A 22088-nucleotide genomic window follows, 5' to 3' on the forward strand; every position below is an offset into this window, starting at 1 on the left:
TTTATAGACAGTGAATTTTGTATTAGAACTAAATGCTGAGCTATTCTCTTCTTTAATAACTATTTCAACATTTAAGTTAACCTCTCACCAAAGGACTTTAAATGGAGCTAATGCCAGCTTTATGGCCTATGATCAAACACTGAAGTTTATCATGTAATCTGTGATAGATAACATCCCAGGGAGATAAAGGACCATTTTTAAAAAAAATCAGTATGGCCAACAAACTTGATGAATGAACCAGGACATGAAACTAAAACTGTTTACAGTATTAGTTTGAAAAAGGAAACAAATAAACAGAAGTCCTGTAAGACAGTGAAGAATTTGTATCTATTGATCAGATATCAGCCAGATAATTATAATGATAAAACAATGCAGTACATATGATAGAGCATTATAAAGTACCTAGATCAAAGCAACATGTGATAACATAAAATGACGAGTAGGTTGAGATGTTTTCCATTATCCTGTCTGTACACCGTAGTCATTACAGTCACCTTTCATGCATGAGTGCATTCATTTTTTAGTTCTAATGAAATCTTTATTAACTGTGGCACCTATGAATATTTTACCTGAATGCTATCAAGCCTGTATTTAACAAAGCAGGAATTTGAATTTGCCTTTCTGTTGCTTTCTCATGTTTACAAATAGTGTGTGGACTGTTTTCTTAGTTTATAACTTGTTAATTTCAGCCCTGAGTTTGATTATTTAATTTGTGAATAAATGGATTGAGCTAGAAATGATCATAATGAGTGAGTTAACCCAGAAGCAGAAAGACTCAAATGGTATATACTCACTTATATCTGCATACTAGCCCAAGGGGCATGCCCCACGAAAGCCTTCACTTACCAGGAAACTGAGGCAGAGGGGAGGACATTCTATTGGGACTCTAGATGAGAGAAGCATGGGAGAATAGCAAAGTAGAAGGATCCAGAAGGTCCTAGAAACCTACAAGTAGAACATTATGGTAGGCAGATTTGGGCCCAGAGGTCCTGCTCAGACTAAGGCAGCAGCCAAGGACAATACAGGCAGTAAACTTTAAACCCCTACCCAGATCTAGCCAATGGGCAGAACATTCTCCACAGTAGAGTGGAGAGTGGGTTATGACTTTCTCACGTACTCTGGTGCCTCACATTTGACCATGTCCCCTGGAGGGGGAGACCTGGTGGCACTCAGAGTAAGGACAGCAGGTTACCAAGAAGAGACTTGATACCCTATGAGCATATACAGGGGGAGGTAATCCCCCTCGGGAACAGTCATAGGGGAGGGGAATAAGGAGAAAATGGGAGGGAGGGAAGAATGGGAGGATACAAGGGATGGGATAACCATTGAGATGTAACAAGAATAAATTAATAAAAAAAAAAAAGAGTAAAAAAATTGTGTGTGTGTGTGAAGAAAAGGTTGATTTTGAGTGTCTTCCTCAATTGCTTTCAATCTTATATATTAGGGTAGGGTCTTCCCAGATTTCTCTCTCTCTCTCTCTCTTTTCTTTTTTCTTTCTTTCTTTTCTTTTTATTTGGTTTTTCAAGACAGAACTTCTCTGTGTAGCCTTGGTTGTCCTGGACTCGCTTTGTACACCAGGCTGGCCTTGAACTCACATCGATCCACCTGCCTCTGCCTCCTGAGTGCTGAGATTAAAGGTGTGCGCCACCACGCCTGGCTTCCCAGATTTCTCTTGTATGGGTAGATTAGCTAGCCAGCTTACACAGGGATCACTGTTTACAGACTGGTACATATGGGTTCTGTGGATCTGAACCTTAAATTTGATACTTAGATGACAAATGCTTTTCTTGATCAACTACTCCCAAGCCCTTGCTTTCTAATTTATGCAACACTCTCCCAAGTATTATATGGACATGAGTATAATAAAAATTTCAAGTGAATATGTACAATTGTGTGTTTATGTGCCATTGCATTCTTTCCAATGTTTGGTTTCATACAGTTGAATTCCAAATCCAGAAGGGAATAGAGTTATAAAGTTCAATTAAAAAATAAAAATAAAATTTACAAATGCAATGTTCAGTAGAGGAGTCAGAAGAGTAAATACTAGGAAGGACTAATAAATGAATATATAAGCACATTGTAAGAGAAATATGTGAGACCTATTGTGCACTTTAGGCCTATTATCAATATTGAATCGACTTCAGGGAGTTGAGTCTTACCCTGATTTGTAGGCATCCTTTTGCTGGACAGTTTTTTGGGTAGAATCTTCTATATTTCCTGAAATCATATTCAGTTTGGCACATATGCTGTTTTCTTGGAAGCCATCCTTATGAACCTTGGCTTGGTTTTATGAGTACTGTCAAGAGATCAGAAGGGCAGCTGTAGTACAAACAGCAAATCATTTTTATCATGAATAGACTTGAAATTGCCTTGTGTTCATACCTTTCTCTTTGAATTAGGATGATGTATTTTCATGATCTCAAGATATTATTTTTTAAGCATTCACTTATTGATAGTCTGAAAGCATTCACTTACTGATGTCATTTTAAATGTCTGACTTTCATCCCTAGCACTTGGAAGGCAGAGGCAGGTGGATCATACTACACAGAGAAACCCTGTCTCAAAAAACAAAACAAAACAAACAACCAAAAAAGAAAAAGTCTGACTTAGGTAGTAAATAAAATAGCCCTAATTATAAATAGTCAATCTTAAAGGTTTCTGTAAATATATATATATATGAAATAAAGATGTCTGTGTTCCAGAGATAGCTTAGTGATTAAGACCACTTGGCTGCACTTATAGAGGACCTGAGTTTTAGAACCACCATTGTGGCTCACAATCATATCTATCTCCATTCCAAGAAATCTGATATCATCTTCTGACTTTCTGGCTCACTGGGTATTCACATGGTGTACATATACACAGCTGACAAAATGTTCATACAATAAAGTAAGCCTAAAAAAAAAAAAGTCCACACCAGGTGTGGTGGTGCACGCTTAATCCCAGCACTCGGAGGCAGAAGCAAGTGGATTAATGTGAGTTTGAAGCCTTGTTGGTCTACAGAGTGAGTCCCAGACAGCTAAGGCTACACAGAGAAAGCCTGTATGGAAAAGCCAACCAACCAACCAACCAACCAACCAACCAACCAACCAAAAATGTCTAGTAATAAACCTCCCTTCATGCCTTTGCATGGAGGCAGTTAGTGATCTATTAGCTTGAGTTTATTTGCATCTAATAAGTAGCTTGGGGACCTCCCCACTTTTTCGTTTGGATACTGGGCCCCATTACATAGATCAGGCTGGCTTCAAAGCCAGAAATTCCTGCTGTCTTTGGCCTCCTTATTGTGTGAGCTTAAAGGCTAATAGTATTTGTTTTGGTTTTAATATTCATGTATGCTCCCAGTAATTCTAGGAAGAAAGAATGTAGATATTATCAGTTGCTAGGGATCAGTTATTGAAGGAAATGAAAATTTCTGTGATTCTGAGCATAGAATTAGCATAGCGCTTAAGCCAGAAAAATCATCTGATTATCTTTGTACCTGTGTGGTTCTTTCTATTGCTTGAAGAATTCTGGTTGTATGTGCATATCATGTGTCAGGGCTCTTCTGACAAAGAAAATTTTTCTAACTACGTAGCCTCAGAGATGCAGAAAAGTCTATGTGAGGATGACCCATACAATTTGAAAATTAGGTGCAAGTTTCTGCTAACCAGTTTGATACTGAAAAAGAATCCTTGGGGCTAGATATACCGTGCAGTTGGTAGAGAGCTTGCCTGAGTCCATTCTCTTGAGAATTGATAAACCTCGCATGTTAGTGCATGCCTATAAACACACTGGGAAGACAGATAAAAAAGGAGGAAAGGCCATCCTTCCCTATACAGTGAGTTTCAGGCCTGGGCTGCATGAGATCCTGTCTCAGGCCAACAGAAAAACTTATCAGTTATAGAAAACACTCTTTTCTGGAGATAAAAAGCAAGGCACTTCCTCAGGAGAAACATCATCCTTGCTGAATGTCGGTCACTGTGACCTGTTTTGTGCTCCTCTCTCAGCAGTGGTTTGTTTGAGGAAACCCAGAGAAGTTTGAGCCTCTAATATCCAACTTTCTTATCACATATGGTTGCTCTTTACTTCATAACATTGTGTCATTAACATTTCTCTCCATACCAGTTGTTATTTTAGCTTGCATGATCCTAAGTTGTGTAAGACTTTTGATGACTTTTCTCTTATAGTAGTCTGCGTAGTACCTTTCCATACCAAAATATAAACGCTAGCTAATACTGATGAAGCGTCCAAATAAGTACCACCTTGATTTCTCAGTTCCTGTGACAGATTTGTGTAGTTTCTTTAGCAATGAGGTCTTTCTTGTGGTCAACCAAGAGCAATGCCAATAGCATTGCTTTGTGTGGCTGGGACCTCTTATGAACAACAGCTCAAGAGAAAATATAGCAGATTTGGTACTGGGCTTTGTATTTTCTGCTTTTTGATAAAGCTTAGCTTTTTATGATTTCTGTTAGTGTATTCTTGTAATTTAGTGGGGAGGCTGTCTATCATGGGACATGTTTGCAATTCCAACTACCCTGGTGACTGGGGTAAGAAGATCACAAGTTCAAGTCCACCAGGCAGCAGAGCAGGATCTTGTCTCTAAAGTGCAGACCAAGTAAACTGTACAAGTAAAGAAAGTAATAATAGCATTTTGATACACAGATTGGAAAGCTGAAACACTTGGATTATATGACTAATCAAAGATACAAGACTGTTGTAATTAGAACTTGTGCTTGCAAGGCTGAACTCTGTGTTCCCTTTCTGTCTCGAAAAACAGCAATGAAAACGTAGCTGGGCATGATGGTGCACTCCTGTAATCCTAATAATTGGGGAGGCAGAGACAGTCAGATTCTGTGAGTTCAAGGACAGCCTGGTCTACAAAGAAAGTTCAGGACATCTAGTGCTGCTACACAGAGAAACCCTGGAAAATTTTTTTTTAGATTTATTTATGTATATTTTATGTGTGCCTGGTATCTGCGGATGCTAGAAAAAGGAGTCAGAGCTCCTGGAATTGGAATTAATGTGGTAGCAAGTGTCAATTACTTAATGCCCACCACTCATATATGAGTTTTTTAAGAGTAGAGACAAGGAAAGTTGTCTTGTCTCAAGCAATCAAATATTTTTCAGTGCTGATATAAGGATGTTTACTGTTATTTATAAAAAGTTTGTATGAGAGTTTTCGCTTCAAGTAGGCTGCCTCTTAAGTACTTACTTTTTCTTCACATCTGTACCAAATGGGAATTTTGTCATTCTTCTCACTAATTCAGGTTTTATATGTGTTAGTTTCTAAATGAAAATACCCAAGTGATGTAACCCCACAAAAGCCAAGGTTGTAGTAAGATGTGCATGCTTTCTACCTGTGAGGTATTTGTTGGTGCCCTCAGAATATGTGACATGTTCTGTGGCTGCAGGATTGCAACATTACTACTGACCTTATTTATTGGGAGTATGAAACAATTAATGTTTGATCCGATAAATAAGTGTCAGAGAATGGTCCTGTCATAACATTAAATTAAGGGAGCTTTCAGGGAACATCTCTTATAAATGAATACTGTCATGTATATAAGGAAAGTAAAAAGTTTAAAATGGACTCAGAAAGACATAGTTAAGAACTTATCTGCAGATCCAGAAGTTTTGACGGTTTTGATTTATCTCCATTTGGTGACCGGTGGTTGTTGTCATCATCTTCTTCCTCTTCTTTTCCTCTTTCCTTCTGTTCTTCATTCTTTCTTCTCCTCCTCCCCTCTCCTTCCTTCTTTCTTTCTTCTCCTCTTCCTCTTTTTCCTCCTCTTCTTCCTCCTCCCTCCTCCCCCTCCCTCTTCTCCCTCCTTCTTCTTCCCCATTGTTCATGTCCTGATTACAAATCCACTACAGAAGCAAATTAATAGATTCTTCATTCTTTAGTGATTTTAATTTAAAATTTAATTCATATAGTACTGCACAAAGTTACAGATTTGAAAAGCTTGATAGAGCTATTTGAATTTTATTATTAAAATCTTTGCATGGGTTTTAAACTTGGACACCAGCCAGAATTGGGTGTACTCTATCTCTAGGTAAGACATAAGTCATCTTACTGTACAGACTTAATACTGGTACAGCATTTTCTCCCTAGTCACTAAAGTTTTGTTTAGTGTTTACATTTTATGATTATTAATCCTATTTAGGCTGCTGTGAAAATGACCATCTAGGGCAACATTATGTGTTTATTTGTGTTGGTTTTGTAGAGAATGGTAGCATTTCCTTCCATACTCCATGTCTCCATAGAGATTTGATTTTGTGAATTCTATCCCTTCCTCCTGCCCTTTCTCCCTTTTTCCTTTTCTAATTTTAAACAGATGCAGGTGACTAACCAGAATGTACTTAAGAAAAAAAAAAAAGATTTATTTTTAAAAAATAATGTGTATGTATGTATGTCTGTTTGTGTGTGGGTATTTTCAAGTCAGTGAAAGTGCTCCTGGAAACAGAAGAGGCTATCAGATTCTCTGGAGCCAGAGTTACAGGTGATTGTGGGCTTCCTGGCATGGTGCTAAGAACTGGACTCTTGGGTCTTCTGAATGAACAGTGTATGCTTTTAACTGCTGAGCCAAGTGTCTAGCTCCCAACTGTCTTTGTTTTTCCCCCTACCAAGTTGTTCTTTAAATTTCTTCATCTGTATGCTGGCTATTTACTCCCTAACTTTCATCCTCATCTATGAAATGATTTTACAGGGTTAACATGGCTCAGGATTAATCGCTTATGTCTACCTTGTTGCCTACAGGACTTATGTGGCTGAGGACAATGGAATGCAGTCTAACACAAAATTAAAACATAAGATTTTTGTTGCAATTAATTGAATGAATACTAATGGATTTTTCATCAAAGTAGCATACTCTGGGTTTGTGTGTAGAGCCACAGGATTAGCTAGACAAGTGATGTTCTGGCAAGTCTTCCTTCATTTTAGGTACATGGTCACAGGGTACCTTTGCTTCCTTCCTCTGTGTATGTGCCTCATTCCTGATGTCTTCTTGTTTCCTCTGGATTTGTTCTCTTTCATTCTCCTCTATCTTCTCATTGTCTTTTTCCTTCATGTGACTTGTTTTCTGTGCTCTGGTGAGATTACTCATCCATTGAAGGAGGAAGGGCTGAACAAAACAGCAAACATGCTGATTTTCATTTTCCTCTCCCCTGTATCACCAAACTAAATAGAACATGCCTCAGCTAGATTGAAGGCAGTGATGGAGAAAACCAGCTGTGAACTAAAGCATGCTATACTGCTGAATGAATGTTTAAATATACTGTTGAATAAAAGATTTCTTGAATGTTTAGCTGCCTTGTAAAACCTCCCCAAATTTGTTTCTCACATAGCCTAGTAAGGCAAGTTTCCAGGCATTTTTGTATATGTTGACTCAGAAGGGACTCTTGGGACCGGAGAGATGGCTCAGAGGTTAAGAGCACTGTCTGCTCTTCCAGAGGTCCTGAGTTCAATTCCCAGCAGTCACATAGTGGCTCACAACCATCTATAATATGACTTAATGCCCTCTTCTGGTCTGCAAGCATACATGTAGGCAGAACACTGTATACATAATAAATAAATAAAAATTTTTAAAAAGGGGATTTGTTTTTGTTTTTGTTTTGTTTTGTTTTTTTGGGACAGGGTTTCTCTGTGTATCCTTGGCTGTCCTGGACTCGCTTTGTAGACCAGGCTGGCTTTGAACTCACAGAGATCTGCCTGCCTCTGCCTCCCAAGTGCTGGGATTAAAGGGCTATGCCACCACGCTCAGTGCAGAAGGGATTTTTAATAAATTAGGTTTATTTTATTTATATGTATGAATGTTTGCTTGCATTTAAGTATGTATGTGTCCTCTGTGTTTTCCTGTTGCTGTGGAGGTCAGAAGATGGCATCCGAGCCTTTGGAACTAGAGTTAGAGGTGGTTGTGAGTCACCGTGTGGGTGCTCAGAGCCAAAGCTCGGTCGTTTGCAAGTAGCAGCAAGTTCTCTTAGAAGTTTAACTCTCTTCTTCCTCTAAATTATTATTTCTAATTGACATACAGTAATTATGAATGTTTAGATGATGTAGGATGACATTTTAAAACACTTATACCATGCTCAGAAGGAGAAATCTGACATTTAAGAGATACATAATTTCTTCATGTTAGAAATATTAAAGTTCTACCTGCAACTGAAATACATTAATTGTGGTCAAACATAGTTATTATAGGATGTTGTATGTTAGTAGTGGTTAGTATAAAGTTGACTGGAAGGAAACAAAGGAAGATGAGACTGTTCAGTGCATTCTGTGTGTCAGGCTTTTGTATCTTCGGAATGTTTAGTTTTCTGAGTCTCCATTAAGGGACTTGTCTAGTAAATGTATTCTTACTGTTTCTGCTTGAACAGTAAGTGTCTTTACTACATATTAGGAAACTGCATTTTATACATGTTGAACTGAAATTCTTTCTTAAAATTTAGTGAATTTTTGTATTTATAAATATAATTTGTGAGATAATTAAAATGTAATTCTTGGTAAATATTTTTAAAAAGATTAACACAGACATATATCTATCACCTTTTAATTTGGGAAAAAATTAGAACTCAAGTATATTTTAAAAGTTATATGTAACGTTCTTAATTCACACCGTATTTATTGTTGATCTTTAGGTTTTTTCCCCAGTAGTTCCCAAGGCTGTGATGCATTTCTCCGCCACAAGATGACACTGATTTCTCCCTCAGTTCTGAAGAAATATGGCATTCCTTTTGACAAGGTTTGGTTTCTATTTGTTTTTTACATGTAGATTTTTATATTTTGTGGGATTTATATTTAAGAAGAATTTACATTGTAATAATGTGTCTTGGATTATTAAGTAGCACTTTTATGATAGATGAAGAGAAATTTAAGCTCATGTTCTATAACATCAATAATTCATTTAAATCCTCATTAAATATTTTCTTTTAAAATGTATTTACTAGGGTTTATATATATTTGATTCTTTGTTAGAGTATATTATATGTCAACAGAATGTGCTTTGATAAAATCCACTATTCTCTCCCATCCACATCTTTCACTACCCCGTCATCACTTTTTCCTCCCAACTTAATGCACTTTCTTTCTTTCTTTCTTTCTCTCTCTCTTTCCTTTCCTGTCTTCCTTCCTTTTGTCCTTCCTTCCTTCCTTTTCTTTTTTTAAACACACAATATATAATGATACCTATATTTGCATGAGTGTAGAGCCATGTGCAGGATGGATAGCTTCTCAGGGGCTACATTCTGAAAAAAACAAAGACAAAACACCCTGCCTGTTCCCCAGCAGACATCAGTTGGTAATAGCTCCTCAGCTAATTTGGACCTTCATGATATCTTTCTCCATTGATACTAAGATTGTGGCTTTCTTGGTCTTGTACAGTTTTTGTATATCCAATTACAGCTGCTCAGAGTTCATGTGTGAAATGGTGCAGTCCTATCTGGCAGATATGTTTTTCTCCTACTCTTACCTTTCTGTCCTCTCGTCATGATGGTTTTCACGCCTTGCAGGGAGAGTTATGATGTAAACACTCTGTCTAGTGCTTAGCACTTCAGTCTCTGCACACTGGCTAGTTGTAGGTCACCATCCACTGCGAAATGAAGCTTCTCCGAGTAAAGCTTGAACAATGCAGTAATCAAAATCACAGGAGCCAATAGCTCTATAATAAGATATAGACCGCATGGAGAATATACCAGAAATGCTGGAACTGGGTAATATGGTATACCTATTTCTAACTTTCTGAGTTACCTCCATACTGATTTCCATAGTTGCTTCTACCTGTTTATACTTCTACCAGAACATAAGGATTCCCCTTTCTTCATATCATGCCAACACTTGTTGTCATTTGTCTGAAGTAAGATGAGTAGTTTTAGATTCCTTTTTTTAATGTGTAAGAATGTTGGACATTTACTGAATAAAATACATCTCAGCCATTTGTATTTTTTCTTTTGAGAACTCTTTGCTTAGTTCATGTGCCAGTTCTTAATTTTTTTCTACTATGTTTCTTTTAGATATATCATTGGTAAAGGTCCCCCTCCCCCTAATCTATAGACTGATTACATGAATGATGGTGTCCTTTGCTTTATAAAAGCTTTTTAGTTTAGTTTAGATTTTTTGTTGTTGTTGGTTTTTTTTTTATCTCATTTATCATTTTTTATAGTTGATATGAATGCCTGTGCTACTAGGTCTTGTTCAGAAAACTCTTTCCTATGCTTATAAATTGAAATGTATTTCCTATTAGATCATGATATCAAGTCTTATGTGTAGGGTAAAAATTAATATGTGATTTCACTCTTCAGCATGTAGCCATACAGTTTGATTGGTACTGTCTGCTGAAGATGCTGTCTTTTCTCTAATGTGCTTTTGATTTTGTCAAAAGTTAGGTGGCTGTAGGAGCATGGGCTCATCTGGTCTTTCAATTTTATTCCATTAATCAATAGGTTTCTTTTTATGTTATTGCAATACTGATTTTATCACCTTAGCTCTATAGTATAGTATAGTATAGTACAGTATAGTATAGTGTTACTTCTGGCAGTGTTTTTATTGTTCAATGTTGTTTTGACTGTCCTAGGTCTTTCATGTTTCCATATGAATTTTGAGATTCTTCAATTTCTGTGAAGAATTGTATTGAAATGATGGGGATTGCATTCAGTCTGAAGGTTGCTTTTTACAGAATAACCCTTAATCTTACCAATTCATGAACATGAGAGATCTTTTCATTCCTCTTGTTATTTTCTTCAATTTCTTCTTTAAAGAATTTATTGTACAACTGGTGTGGTGGTGCATGCCTTTAATCTCAGCACTCCAAAAGGCAGGTTCAGGCAGGCAGCTGTGGGTTCAAGGCCAGCTTGGTGTACAGAGTGAGTCTAGGACAGGCAAGACTACATAGTTAAACCCTGTTTGGGGGAAGGGGAAAAAACTCTCCCACCACCACCACCAAAAATATTTCATTCTACTTTTTCAGTTCCTTAGCTCTATTCATGTAATGACTTTTAAAATTCATTTTATTCTTTTTAGATATTTATAGATTGGGTTGTTTCTCTGATTTTTTCTCCTGTATTTTTGTTATTGCTATATAGAAAGCCTACTGATTTTTGTTTGTGATTTTTTTCCCCCTGAGCATATTTATTAGCTGCAGCTGCAGTTTTCTGGTGTTCTTCAGGGTTTTTATGTAGAGGACTATATTATGTTCAAATACGGATTCTTTTGTATCTCCCTTTCTTACTTCTGTTCCCTTTATCTTATCGTAGTGCTCTAGTGAAGATGGCAAGCCCAACGTTAAAGAGTAGACAGAATGGCTATCCTTGTCTCACTTCTGATTTTAGTAGAAGTAAGGTGTCTTTTTTCCATTTAACAAGATGTCTGTGGGCTTGCTGTATATTGCCTTAATTATCTTGAGATAAGCCTCTGTATTCCTTCACTCTCTAAGACTTTTATCATGAAAGGATGCTCATTGATTTTGCCAAAGACTTTTTCTGGATGTAATGAGATTATCCTGATTATCTGTTCAGTCTTACATATGTAGTAGATTGTTTACTAATGGTAGATTTACCTCTGCATCTCTATGATAAAGCCAACTTGATCAGAGTCAGTGACCTCTTTGATATATGCTTTTTTTTTTTTTTTAAGATTTACCTATTTATTTTATGTGTATGAATGTTCTAACTGCAGGTACACCTGCATGCCAAAAGAGGGAATTAGATTCCATTATGGATGGTTGTGAGCCACCATGTGGTTGCTGGGAATTGAACTCAGGATCTCTGCAAGAGCAGTGTTCTTGCTGCTGAGCCATCTCTCCAGTCCTCTTGAATTTTTTCTTTTTTGAGATTTTTTTAAATGTTCTAGATAGGAATTAACATGTAGTATTCTTTTGTTAGTTTTGTTATCAGGATTGCACTAGGCATGCAAAAAGAATTTCAAAGTGTTTCTTCCTTTTATAGCTTACCAAACAGTTTGAGGTGTTTTGCTAGTTCTTTTATGAATATCTCGGTAGAACTTGCTCCCAGTGCATCTGGCTTGAGGGTTTTGTTTTTATTTTTTTTCTTTTGTTGTTGTTTGTTTGTTTTAAAGTTGGAAGATTTTCAGTTCTTGAATTAATTTTATTTTATTTTTATTTTTTTGGTTTTTCGAGCCAGCGTTTCTCTGTGTAGCCTTGGCTGTCCTGGACTTGCTTTGTAGACCAGGCTGGTCTTGAACTCACAGAGATCCACCTGCCTCTGCCTCTCAAATGCTGGGATTAAAGGTGTGTATCATCATGCCTGGCAGATTTATTTTATTGATTGTTATAGGTGTTTTTAAACTATTACCTTCATCTTAGTTCAACTTTGGAAGATCACATGCTTCTTAAAATCAATAATTTCTTTTAGAGTTTTCAATTTAGTGAAATGTAAAACTTTAAAGTATGTTCTTATTACTTCTCTGAGTTTCCTCAGTGTCCTCTTTCTCATTTTCTATCTTGTTAATTTGAGTCCTTTTTGTTTTTTTTAGCTAGAGTTTTTCCAGCCTTGCTTACCTTTTAAAGAACAAACTTCATTTCACTTATGTTTTTGTATTTTTTGGGGGGGTTCTTTTATTTCTCTTTCATTACTTTTATATTCAATTGTCATTATTTGTTCTAATCTACCGGTTATGGATTTGTTTGTTCTTGTTGTTTCAAGGCCTTCAGGTACATCCTTAAGTTACTAATTTGAGAACTCCCAAATTTTTCACTGTAGGCACTTAGCACTAAAATTTTTTCCTTTTATGATTGTCTTGTGGAAAAAGTTCTTTGGGTTCCTGAGAAGTGTGTTTTATAGAATATTCTAAAATATCCATTAGGTCCTTTTGATTTGCGATGTCAGGTAAATCTTTTGTATCTCTTTTGGTCCCTGTCAACCTGATTTCTTGGTGAGACTGGAACACTGAAGTCAGACACAATCACTGTGTTGACTTAATGCATATTTCAGATCTAGTATGTCTTTCATGAAGTTGGGTGCATCTATGCTTGTCGAATATGTATTTACAATAGTATTATCCTTGGATTCGTAATGACCTTCCTTATCACTTTCAATTAATTTTGAACTGAAGTCTATTTTATCAGATACTAAAGTAGCTAACTAAAACCTGTGTTTTTCTTAGTTTTATTTGCTTGAAGTACCCTTTTTCATTCTTTACCTTAAGATGGTAGAAAGTTATGGCTTCTTGAAGGAAGCCAAAAGATGTTTTTTATTCTCTAGTCTGTGTCTTTTTTTGTGGGGCATGGGAAATGAGTCCATTAATGTTCAGAGTTACTAATTCCTGTCATGTTGCTGAATCTGTGGTACTTTCTTAGACCCATTTTTATTAAGAGTTGCAGTTTCTATTCCTAGTTCTTTCTAAAGTTGTCTTTGGGAACAGATATTGTCCAGCACATTCCTTGCTGCTTCTTCTTTCTGCTGCCTTCTGCTGCAGGACTCAAGACTTGCTTGACTTTGAATAAGTTGTGTGAAAGTGGTAGTTAGGTGTAGGAAATCTTGAAATCTCGCTATCTATGTGAGTTCTCGTAGTCAGGAGTCCTATGGGGTCAGTAGGGGTAGGGGATATCTTGAAGTATGATCCCGGAGAAGTGGATAGCTTATACGGTGGGAAGCAGCAGTCATTATAGTTTGTGAAGTGGGGATGAGAGAACCTGGAGGCCGTTTATGGTATGGCAGCAGCAGTTAGAGACAAGATTTTGATAAGCTTATAGGTTGTGACAAAATGATGCTTCTCTATTGTCTTTGAGAAGGGAGATTGCATTAGATATGAACCTATAGAGTGGGAAAGAGCTGAGGCAAACTGATGGTTTGGGGAGGGAGGTCCCAGAGGAGCTGAAGGTCCTATTGCATTGGAAAGAGCAAGGCCTCTTAAAATTTTTCTTGTGTACTCCTGAAGAAGCTGCATAGGTCTATGGAATAGGAAGGAGCAATCCTAGTTACTGACTCATGGAAAGGGAATTCAGAAAGAACCTTTGGTGTGAGGAGTGGACCTAACTTACATTGTTTGTGGCATGGCTCAGAAATAAAGTATCTTGGGGGAGGATCTCATAGGTTGGGAAGGAGACCTATCCCCATGGATTAAAATGGACCTACAGTCCAGCATAATAAAGTTTCCAGTGTTATGTTCTTAGAGTGGCAAAGCTTTGTTCAAAATAGGATTTTTCATTCAGTTTGAGTAGTGTCTAGGTTGTAGCTATGCAGAAGACACTCTTTGTGATGAACATGTTTACTCACACACTTAAATACATGGACAAAACAGGCTCTAAGATGTGAATTATTTGGAGCTGGCCCAGGTATAGGAAGAACCTGATATCACGGGGAGCACGCACTTTGCGCTGAGAGAGCGTATTGCCATAATAACGTGGCCACACCTGCAGGCATATCTATACACCAGGCTTTTGTGGGTTTAGAATGCATTACCATAGAGTGCTTCTTTTAACTAATTGGCGATAGCTTCATAAGGTATTCCACTTAAGTTGGAGTGCAAAAGACAACTTAAATCCTAATATCTGCCTGCCAAAAGGAATGTACTAGTGTCCTCCAGTTTAGAAAATCTCTCTTTTAAGGTGTGGTATCACATGCTCTTAATCTCAGCACACAAAGCATAGATGCAGGAACATTGTGAGGTTGAGGACAGGTGAGTTACATTGTGAGCCCTCTAGATGTCCCTCAACCCAAGAATGCATAAAGAAACTGTGGTACAGTCACACAATGGAACACTATTCAGCTATTAAAGACAAGGAAACCTTGAAAATTGCAGGGAAATGGATTGAAATAGAAATGTCATCCTGAGTGAGGTAACCCAGACCCAGAAAGACACACATGTTATATACTTATAAGTGGATATTAACCCAACATAGATGTCCTCTGAGAGACTCCATCCAGCAATGGATTAGGAAAGATGCCAGACACTAGGTGGAGTGTTGAGAATGCTATGGAAGTGTTTGTGTGTGTGTGTGTGTGTGTGTGTGTGTGTGTGTGTGTGTGTGTGTGTGTGTGTGTGTGTGTAAGGTCCAGAGGGTTCAGGAGCCCCACAAGGAAACCATTATGGCCAGTACATCTGGACCCAGGGGGGCCTGCACAAACTGTCTTACCAACCAAGGACAATGTATTTAGTGAACCTAGCCAATGGGCAGCTCATTCTCCACAGTTGTAGATGGAGTGGGCATGTACTCTGGTGCCCCCGATTTGATCACTTTCCCTTACTGGGGAGGCCCTGTGGGGAAGAAGGAGGAAGAGGGAGGGAGGAAGGGTGGGAACAAGAAAATACAAGTGAGGGGATAGCAATCAGGACATAATATAAATAAATTATAATACATTCTTAAAAAGGTTAAAAAAAACATGTAATGTAGTTCAGTGGCAGCATGCTTACCTGCCATTCATTAAGGGAAGCAAACCACCTGAATTGGTTTAGGTATTGGTAGTATAGTCTTAGGACCAGAAGGTTATATGTGTTATTAGTAGTGTAGAGTAGGCTATTTTCACCATGATTAAGTTTTGGGGCTTGAAACCTGTGGTGTTCCGAATAGATATGTCCCTCATAGACTCATGTGTTTGAGTGCCTGGCTCATAGGGAGTGGCACTCTTAGTAGGTGTGGCTTTGTTGGAGGAAGTGTGTCACTGTGGGGTGGGCTTTGAGGGTTCCTATGTTTTGGCTATATCCCAATTAAATCTTTGCCTTTACAAGAGTTGCCGTGGTCATAGTGTCTCTTCACAGCAGTGGACACCCTAACATTTGACTTTGTTCTAGCCTTGGTAGGGAAGGAGGGAGATGCTGCACTGAATTCTTTGCTGTGCTGCAGCTCCTTTGCTATTAAACACAGTAGTTCTCTGGGTATGTTGGCTTTTGTGGATTTGATAGAAAAAATCAGGAGGAGTTTAAATTCCTAGACAATGAGGTACTAATAACTTAATTATTGACAATAGCATTTTATTTTAAGTGTTTCCCCTTCTATTTTCCACCTTGATGCAGAGCACATGATGCTGTAATGTTCCTCCAGCAGCTTATTCTCTGATGTGACCGTCAGTGTTTGTATAATCACAACTGCTGTGTTCACTCCTGGTTTCTATTACCTTATTTTTTTTTATTTTATTTTACAGTTTTAGTTTCTTCACCTCCATAATAGAGATAATACTAATGATAACTTAATAGTAGTTATTCTAAGTATTAGAAAAGATAATTGATATGGAAGGTTTTTACATTCATTATATGTTCCATTGTAACATTCTTATAAAATTTCTTTCATTTTTATTTTTTATATTTTTAAAAATTAGAATAGAATTACCTTACTTTTCTTCTTCCTTTTTCTCTCCAGCATTTCCGAGGTACCCTCATTCTATGCCCTCCTATGTCTATTACCACTCTCAAATTGAGAGCTTTTTTTCTTTGAATATTATTGTTATATATAGATATATTTTTGGTATAAATATACAAATATATCTGGTTCAGTCCATTTTTTGTTGTTTGTGTGCATGTGGTTTCAGGGCTGACTACTTGTATTGCTGGATAACCAATAAGAGGATTCGTCTTTAGCAGAGACTAATTATCACTTCTCCTGCAGTCAGTAGTTACCTGTACTTCCTAAACTTTTAAAATAAAATGAAATAAAATAAAAGAAAGCAGAAGGAGAACTTCCGACTTCTAGAAAGCCCAAGAATCATTCTTATGCCCTCTTTTTGTATGTTCCTATCTTTTCCAATGTCTGTCTGTCTGTCAGCATCCTCAACTTTTGTCTTAATAGTCTATCTTCTGCTTGGTTCATTCTGTTTGTAAGGCTTCTTCTGAATTTTCTATTTGAGATATTGATATTTGCATTCCATCTTCATTTCCAGTTATGTTCTCTTCAGTGTTTTTACCTTTTTTTTTTTTTTTTTTTTACTGAATTCAGTTTTCAAATCCTATATTATCTTTGTTCTTTTGTTCCGGTATGTACTTGTATTGGGTATAACTCAAGGTCTTTTTGTTAACTTTTGAAATTAAGTGAAGTGTTTGTTTTTGTTATTGTAAAATTTCTTGTATTTTTAAATAAATTTTATGATTGCTTATGATTTCTCATTTAAAGTCTCTGTCCTGAGGTTTCTATAGGACAGTGAGTTTGATAAGAGAAATGCTGTTTTGGCCATTTATGTTGTTTTTGTTTCTGGGATTTGACTTGGCCATCTGAACTTTGTTGAGTTGTGTGTTAGATGTGATAATCTGGCTTTCATTAAAGTGAGCTAGTAATGTAGTTGCAGAAAATTTTATAAGCCCATGATGACAGTTTCATTGCAGTGTATACTCGACATTTATAAAGTAGCACTGCTAAATATTTAAATACACATCTTTACACATTCATTCATTTCCCAACATTTTAGAACTAAAATGTTAAAAGAATTATTTCTTCTTGCTCAGTAATTTCAAACACATTACTTGGGCTTTGTTTCAAATACTTTAGAAGAATTTTCTGGAAGTGAGAAATGAATAGAGAAATTTTATTTCACCTTCCTTAAGATTTTAAGAGATTCCTACTTCATTTTCTTACTAGTTAAAAATACAAAACAAATTGATGAATAGTTGGTACCATTTTGTAGGATTGACAATCTTGTTCCTATTATTCTTTTGATTTCATTTAATGTTGTTTATTTGTTTATTCATTCTTTTGCCACCTGTAATTGGTATTTAGGTTTGGAAAATCAGTGTGGATATTTTATGTGTTTTCTAGTGGTAATTTTTTAAAATTCATAAATATATGTTCAACATTGTTACTAGGCCTACCTTTGGCAATACATAGAATTTCTGGAAAGAGCAATGACAATTAATAAAATGTCATAACTAGGAGAGAGTTTGGGTAACAAGATCTGCCGAACATGGAAGACAACAGTGGATCCTTTTTTTGTGTGTTTATCTGCAGATGATGAGTTCGCCTTCAATTCCAGTGATGGCTGACAACTCACATTCTTCATTTGTATTGTGGGTCCCAAGGGTAGAGCTAAGTTGTCAGCACTTTTAACTACTGAGCCATATGAACCCCCCAGAACTCCTGTTATTTTAAAATAGATGGGATATTATGACATTTTAGCTTTAAAAAAAAGAAAAGAAAATGGAAATGAATACTACTCATTAAATGATTTGGAAAGCCTTATTGAACATTATGTCTTCTCAAACCCTACAGATCACACAGGAAGCTGGAGAGTTTATGATCACCTTTCCTTATGGATATCATGCTGGTTTTAATCATGGTTTCAACTGTGCTGAATCTACAAATTTTGCTACCGTCAGATGGATTGACTATGGAAAGGTTGCTAAGCTGGTGAGTTTCACCTCAGCAGTGAAGTCTATAGAGTCTGTGTTTTAGTTGGACATGTGCAGCACTGGTTTTCACCATTTGTAGTGTGTGCCTTTCACTACAGTAATGCTTTTCAGGTCAGCTTTATTTACTTTTCATAAGATGAGTGTCTACCTTCAATTACTGTTTTTTTTTTCTATTTTGAGATTATTATAGAACAGTTTTCTCTGACCAGATTTTTCCTATATATGCTTGTTTGCTTTCTTAAAGCTACCACTTTCCTTCAGCATTTTCTGTTTTCTGTGTGTTAAACAGACTTGGATTTCTCATTAAAGTTCAGTCAGTGCTTTGGAAAACACCAGGTTATAGGAGGAAGTGATTAGTTAAATTTAGAACTATTGGTGGTTGAGAAAGTGTGGTAAAAAGAAACTACTAAAGCTTCCTTATTGTAAAATGAAGTTTCTCATTAGTAATACTATAAAACATACTTTAAAATATATCTTCATATTAAACTTGGTGTAAGTTTTGTTTGTACCTCATCCCAACTGTATTTGTTTTAGTTCATATACTGTATCTTTTCATCTGGAATGGACGATTTCCACGAGGTGTCAGTGTTTGGGGATTCCATTGACTTGTATTAAGGACAGTTATTCATGTTGATCTCGATGACAGGGAAAAATGAGAGTCTCATGCTAGAGTCATATATTGGAAATACTGAATGTCAGATATGGAAATTCATACTTTATTCTAAAGTTCAAACAGTGCTAAAAACTTAAGATCATATTTGATAGAAGTTAAAGTAACTTCTGTAAGGATAGATTGTTAAGAGACTGTAAGTGCTTACGTTGGCAGTACATATACCAAAAAGGCAAACGGTACAAAGAAGATTAGTGTGGCCCCTGCACAAGGATGTCACATAATTTATGAAATGTTCCATATTTTTTATGTATTTTTGTCTATTCTTTATTACCTTAGTAGTTTCATGCTATGTGTGTACTAGAGGAAACCTATTGTCTATGAAAAACATGGAAAATAATGTATTTATAGCCATTGCTACAATGTATTTTTCTGTCTTGTTTTATATGTATATTATGTGACATTCAAAAATTTTTTGATTGCGAAATATACGAAATGCAAAATCCACAATTTTGATAACTGAAACTTGCCAATTATTTTGCAGTACTTTATTATATTGAGTGTCTTGTCTCTATTGGGCTTTTAGTTAGCTGGTGAATGAATACACTAGATACTTGTGTTTTAGTTGGGATTTCACATAGTTTGTATTTTATTTTATTATGTTTTAAAAGATTTATTTATTTATTATTATTACATATACAGTGCTCTACCTGCATGTACACCTTCATGCCAGAAGAGGGCATCAGATCACATCACAGATGGTTGTGAGCCACCATGTGGTTGCTGGGAATTGAACTCATGACCTCTGGAAGACCAGTCAGTGCTCTTAGCCTGTGACCCATCTCTCCAGCTCCATAGTTTGCATTTTAATTCTTTGTTTCTTTGCTGTTTCTATTGGCCTATAGGATTATTTTAAGATGTGTTATAATACCAACCTTAAAAAAAAAAAAAAGAAAAAAAAAGGTCCTAAATTGAGAAGTTGATTAAATATATTTTGCTAAGTCGTATGATTTGTCTGAAACTGATGCAGTGTTGCCAGAAGTAACAGATATAGTAGATGTTTTATTGGCAGAGTTAATGGCAGCTAGTATTACGCTCAGTATGTAACGCTGGAGGAATTACAAGGGTATGAAATTATGAAGCATCTTGGTACTATTTATAACTGTAGAATTCCTATTTGTAATTTAAGAAGTTGGCTTAATTTGTCATAAAATTTATGACTTCTTGTTGGAATACCTCTTAATATTAGAACTCTAGCCACATATAGCATCTCACGTCTTTCATAGCAGCTGCACCTTGGAGACAGGGGTGCTGGTAGGGAGTTTCCTGTCAGAGTGGGCTACCTGGATACATCCTGTTTCCAAACATAAAAAACACAATTTTAGAGGTCTACTAAGGGAAATTTGACAGCAGAAATTAAACTTGGAGTTAATTTACATGCATGTGATAATTGTGCTATTAATATACTAGACTCATGTGGCAAAGACATTGTTTAATCACCTGTTCTGTTACCAGATTTGTAAGAAATTATTAAAGTATAGCAGGTAAATTATTGAGACTGTTATCCACATCATTACTTGATGCATAGATTGTTGGTTTCAACTTTATTAAATTTTATGAAGTTTTTATAGGAAGCTTAATTTATAACTTATGACTGACCCCTATATAGTCATGGGACACAATCTTCTACTAGATCCAAAATAACTTCATAGTTATCTTAGTCGTTTACCTTTCTCGACTAGGTATATTTGGTTCTTTAATGTTTGATGTAATGTAGAAGAGACTTCATTTGCTCACAATTTTGAGTTACTTTGCAAGAACTTATTTATTTTATTTTATGTGTATGGGTGCTTTGTCTGTATGTATGTCTGTGTACCACCTATGTGCCTGGTGCCCACAGAGTCAGAAGATGGTGTCAAATCCCATGGAACTGGAGTTATGAATGTTTGTAAACCAGATGAATAGTTGCACTCAAACTTGCATCCTTTTGCAAGAAAAGGGCTTTTAACTTCTGAGCCATCTCTCCAGCTGCAAGAGTTTATTAATAAAACCAAAGTAAATTGTTTTAAACATTTATTTATTCATATTGTGTGTGCATGCACACATGTATATTGAAACATGTACACCATTTGTATACTGTACAACTTGTAGAGTCAGTTGTCTTCTTGTGCCATGTGAGTTATGAGACAGAACTCTGGTTGTCAGGCTTAAAGCAAGTTTTTGCTATTACACATTAGACATATCATCAGTGACTCACTGCTTAAATTATTCTAATCACAGGCTGGAGAGATGGCTCAGAGGTTAAGAGTCCTGTCTGCTCTTCCAGAGGTCCTGAGTTCAATTTGCAACAACCACATGGTGGCTCACAGCCATCTAGAATGAGATCTGGTGCCCTCTTCTGGCAGGCAGGACACATGCAGGTAGAACATTGTATACATAATAAATAAATTGTTAAAAAATTATTCTAGTCACATATTTATTGACATTCCAGAGTCATATGGCAACTTTGCTTAGCTACAGTATAACGCCTTAATATAGCTATCTATGAAGGGCTCACTGCTTTTATTCAAACATAAAAATGGGGCAGTTTTATTTGTTTGGGCCTCTGGTAAGAATAGCACTTTCTGGTAGATTGTCTCAGGAGTGTATGTAGGCACAGTCATAGGTCTCATTAGGGGAGCTGAAAGATGGTTGGGGCCTTGTTTGCTCCTTTTATACAAGGATTTTATAAGATAAGGACAAGTAAGAGAAGCCCCAAAGGTGCACATCAACTACCATGAAATCTATTTCATGAATTCAATAAATTAAGAACCATTTGCTAGGCCTCATCTACCAATATTCATTCCCTGTACACCAAGCTTTAAATTACAGTGGACGTTTGACGATGTTCAGGTCATGCCTAATTTGGCACAAACATTCAATATAGTATGAATGCTTTTGAATTTTGATGCATATCTGGGATAGTAATCATGTCATATAAGCATTGATGTTCTTCCACAGATTCTTACTGGGTATTTGTGGTAGTAGAGTGACCTTTCCACTCTACCTCCCCAGCCTTGGGAGACACTCGTACTTCTACATAACTTATTCTTGCTACACAACTCATAAATGTGCCGAGTATTTTAAAAATATTTATTTTCTCATTTCTAAGTGGGAATACCTACATTTCACATGTTTTGAGTGTTTTTTTTTAAAGATGTAAAATATTATCATTTATAT

The 22088-nt window shown here is 36.4% G+C and overlaps 1 protein-coding gene across 5 annotated transcripts in view; it reads left to right on the top strand.

Moving 5' to 3' along the window:
• KDM4C (lysine demethylase 4C) overlaps window positions 1–22088 on the top strand; it is a 157005-nt gene that overhangs the window by 50878 nt on the left and 84039 nt on the right. For all 5 annotated transcript variants that reach the window (XM_084791122.1, XM_084791125.1, XM_084791121.1 and 2 more), the window contains 2 exons: window positions 8614–8717; window positions 18120–18257. In XM_084791122.1, the coding sequence (XP_084647248.1) occupies window positions 8614–8717; window positions 18120–18257 (242 nt within the window). The remainder of the gene's footprint in view (window positions 1–8613; window positions 8718–18119; window positions 18258–22088) is intronic.

The sequence above is a fragment of the Acomys minous genome (assembly GCF_964271855.1).
Source record: "Acomys minous genome assembly, chromosome: 1".
In the NCBI taxonomy this organism is placed as follows: domain Eukaryota; kingdom Metazoa; phylum Chordata; class Mammalia; order Rodentia; family Muridae; genus Acomys; species Acomys minous.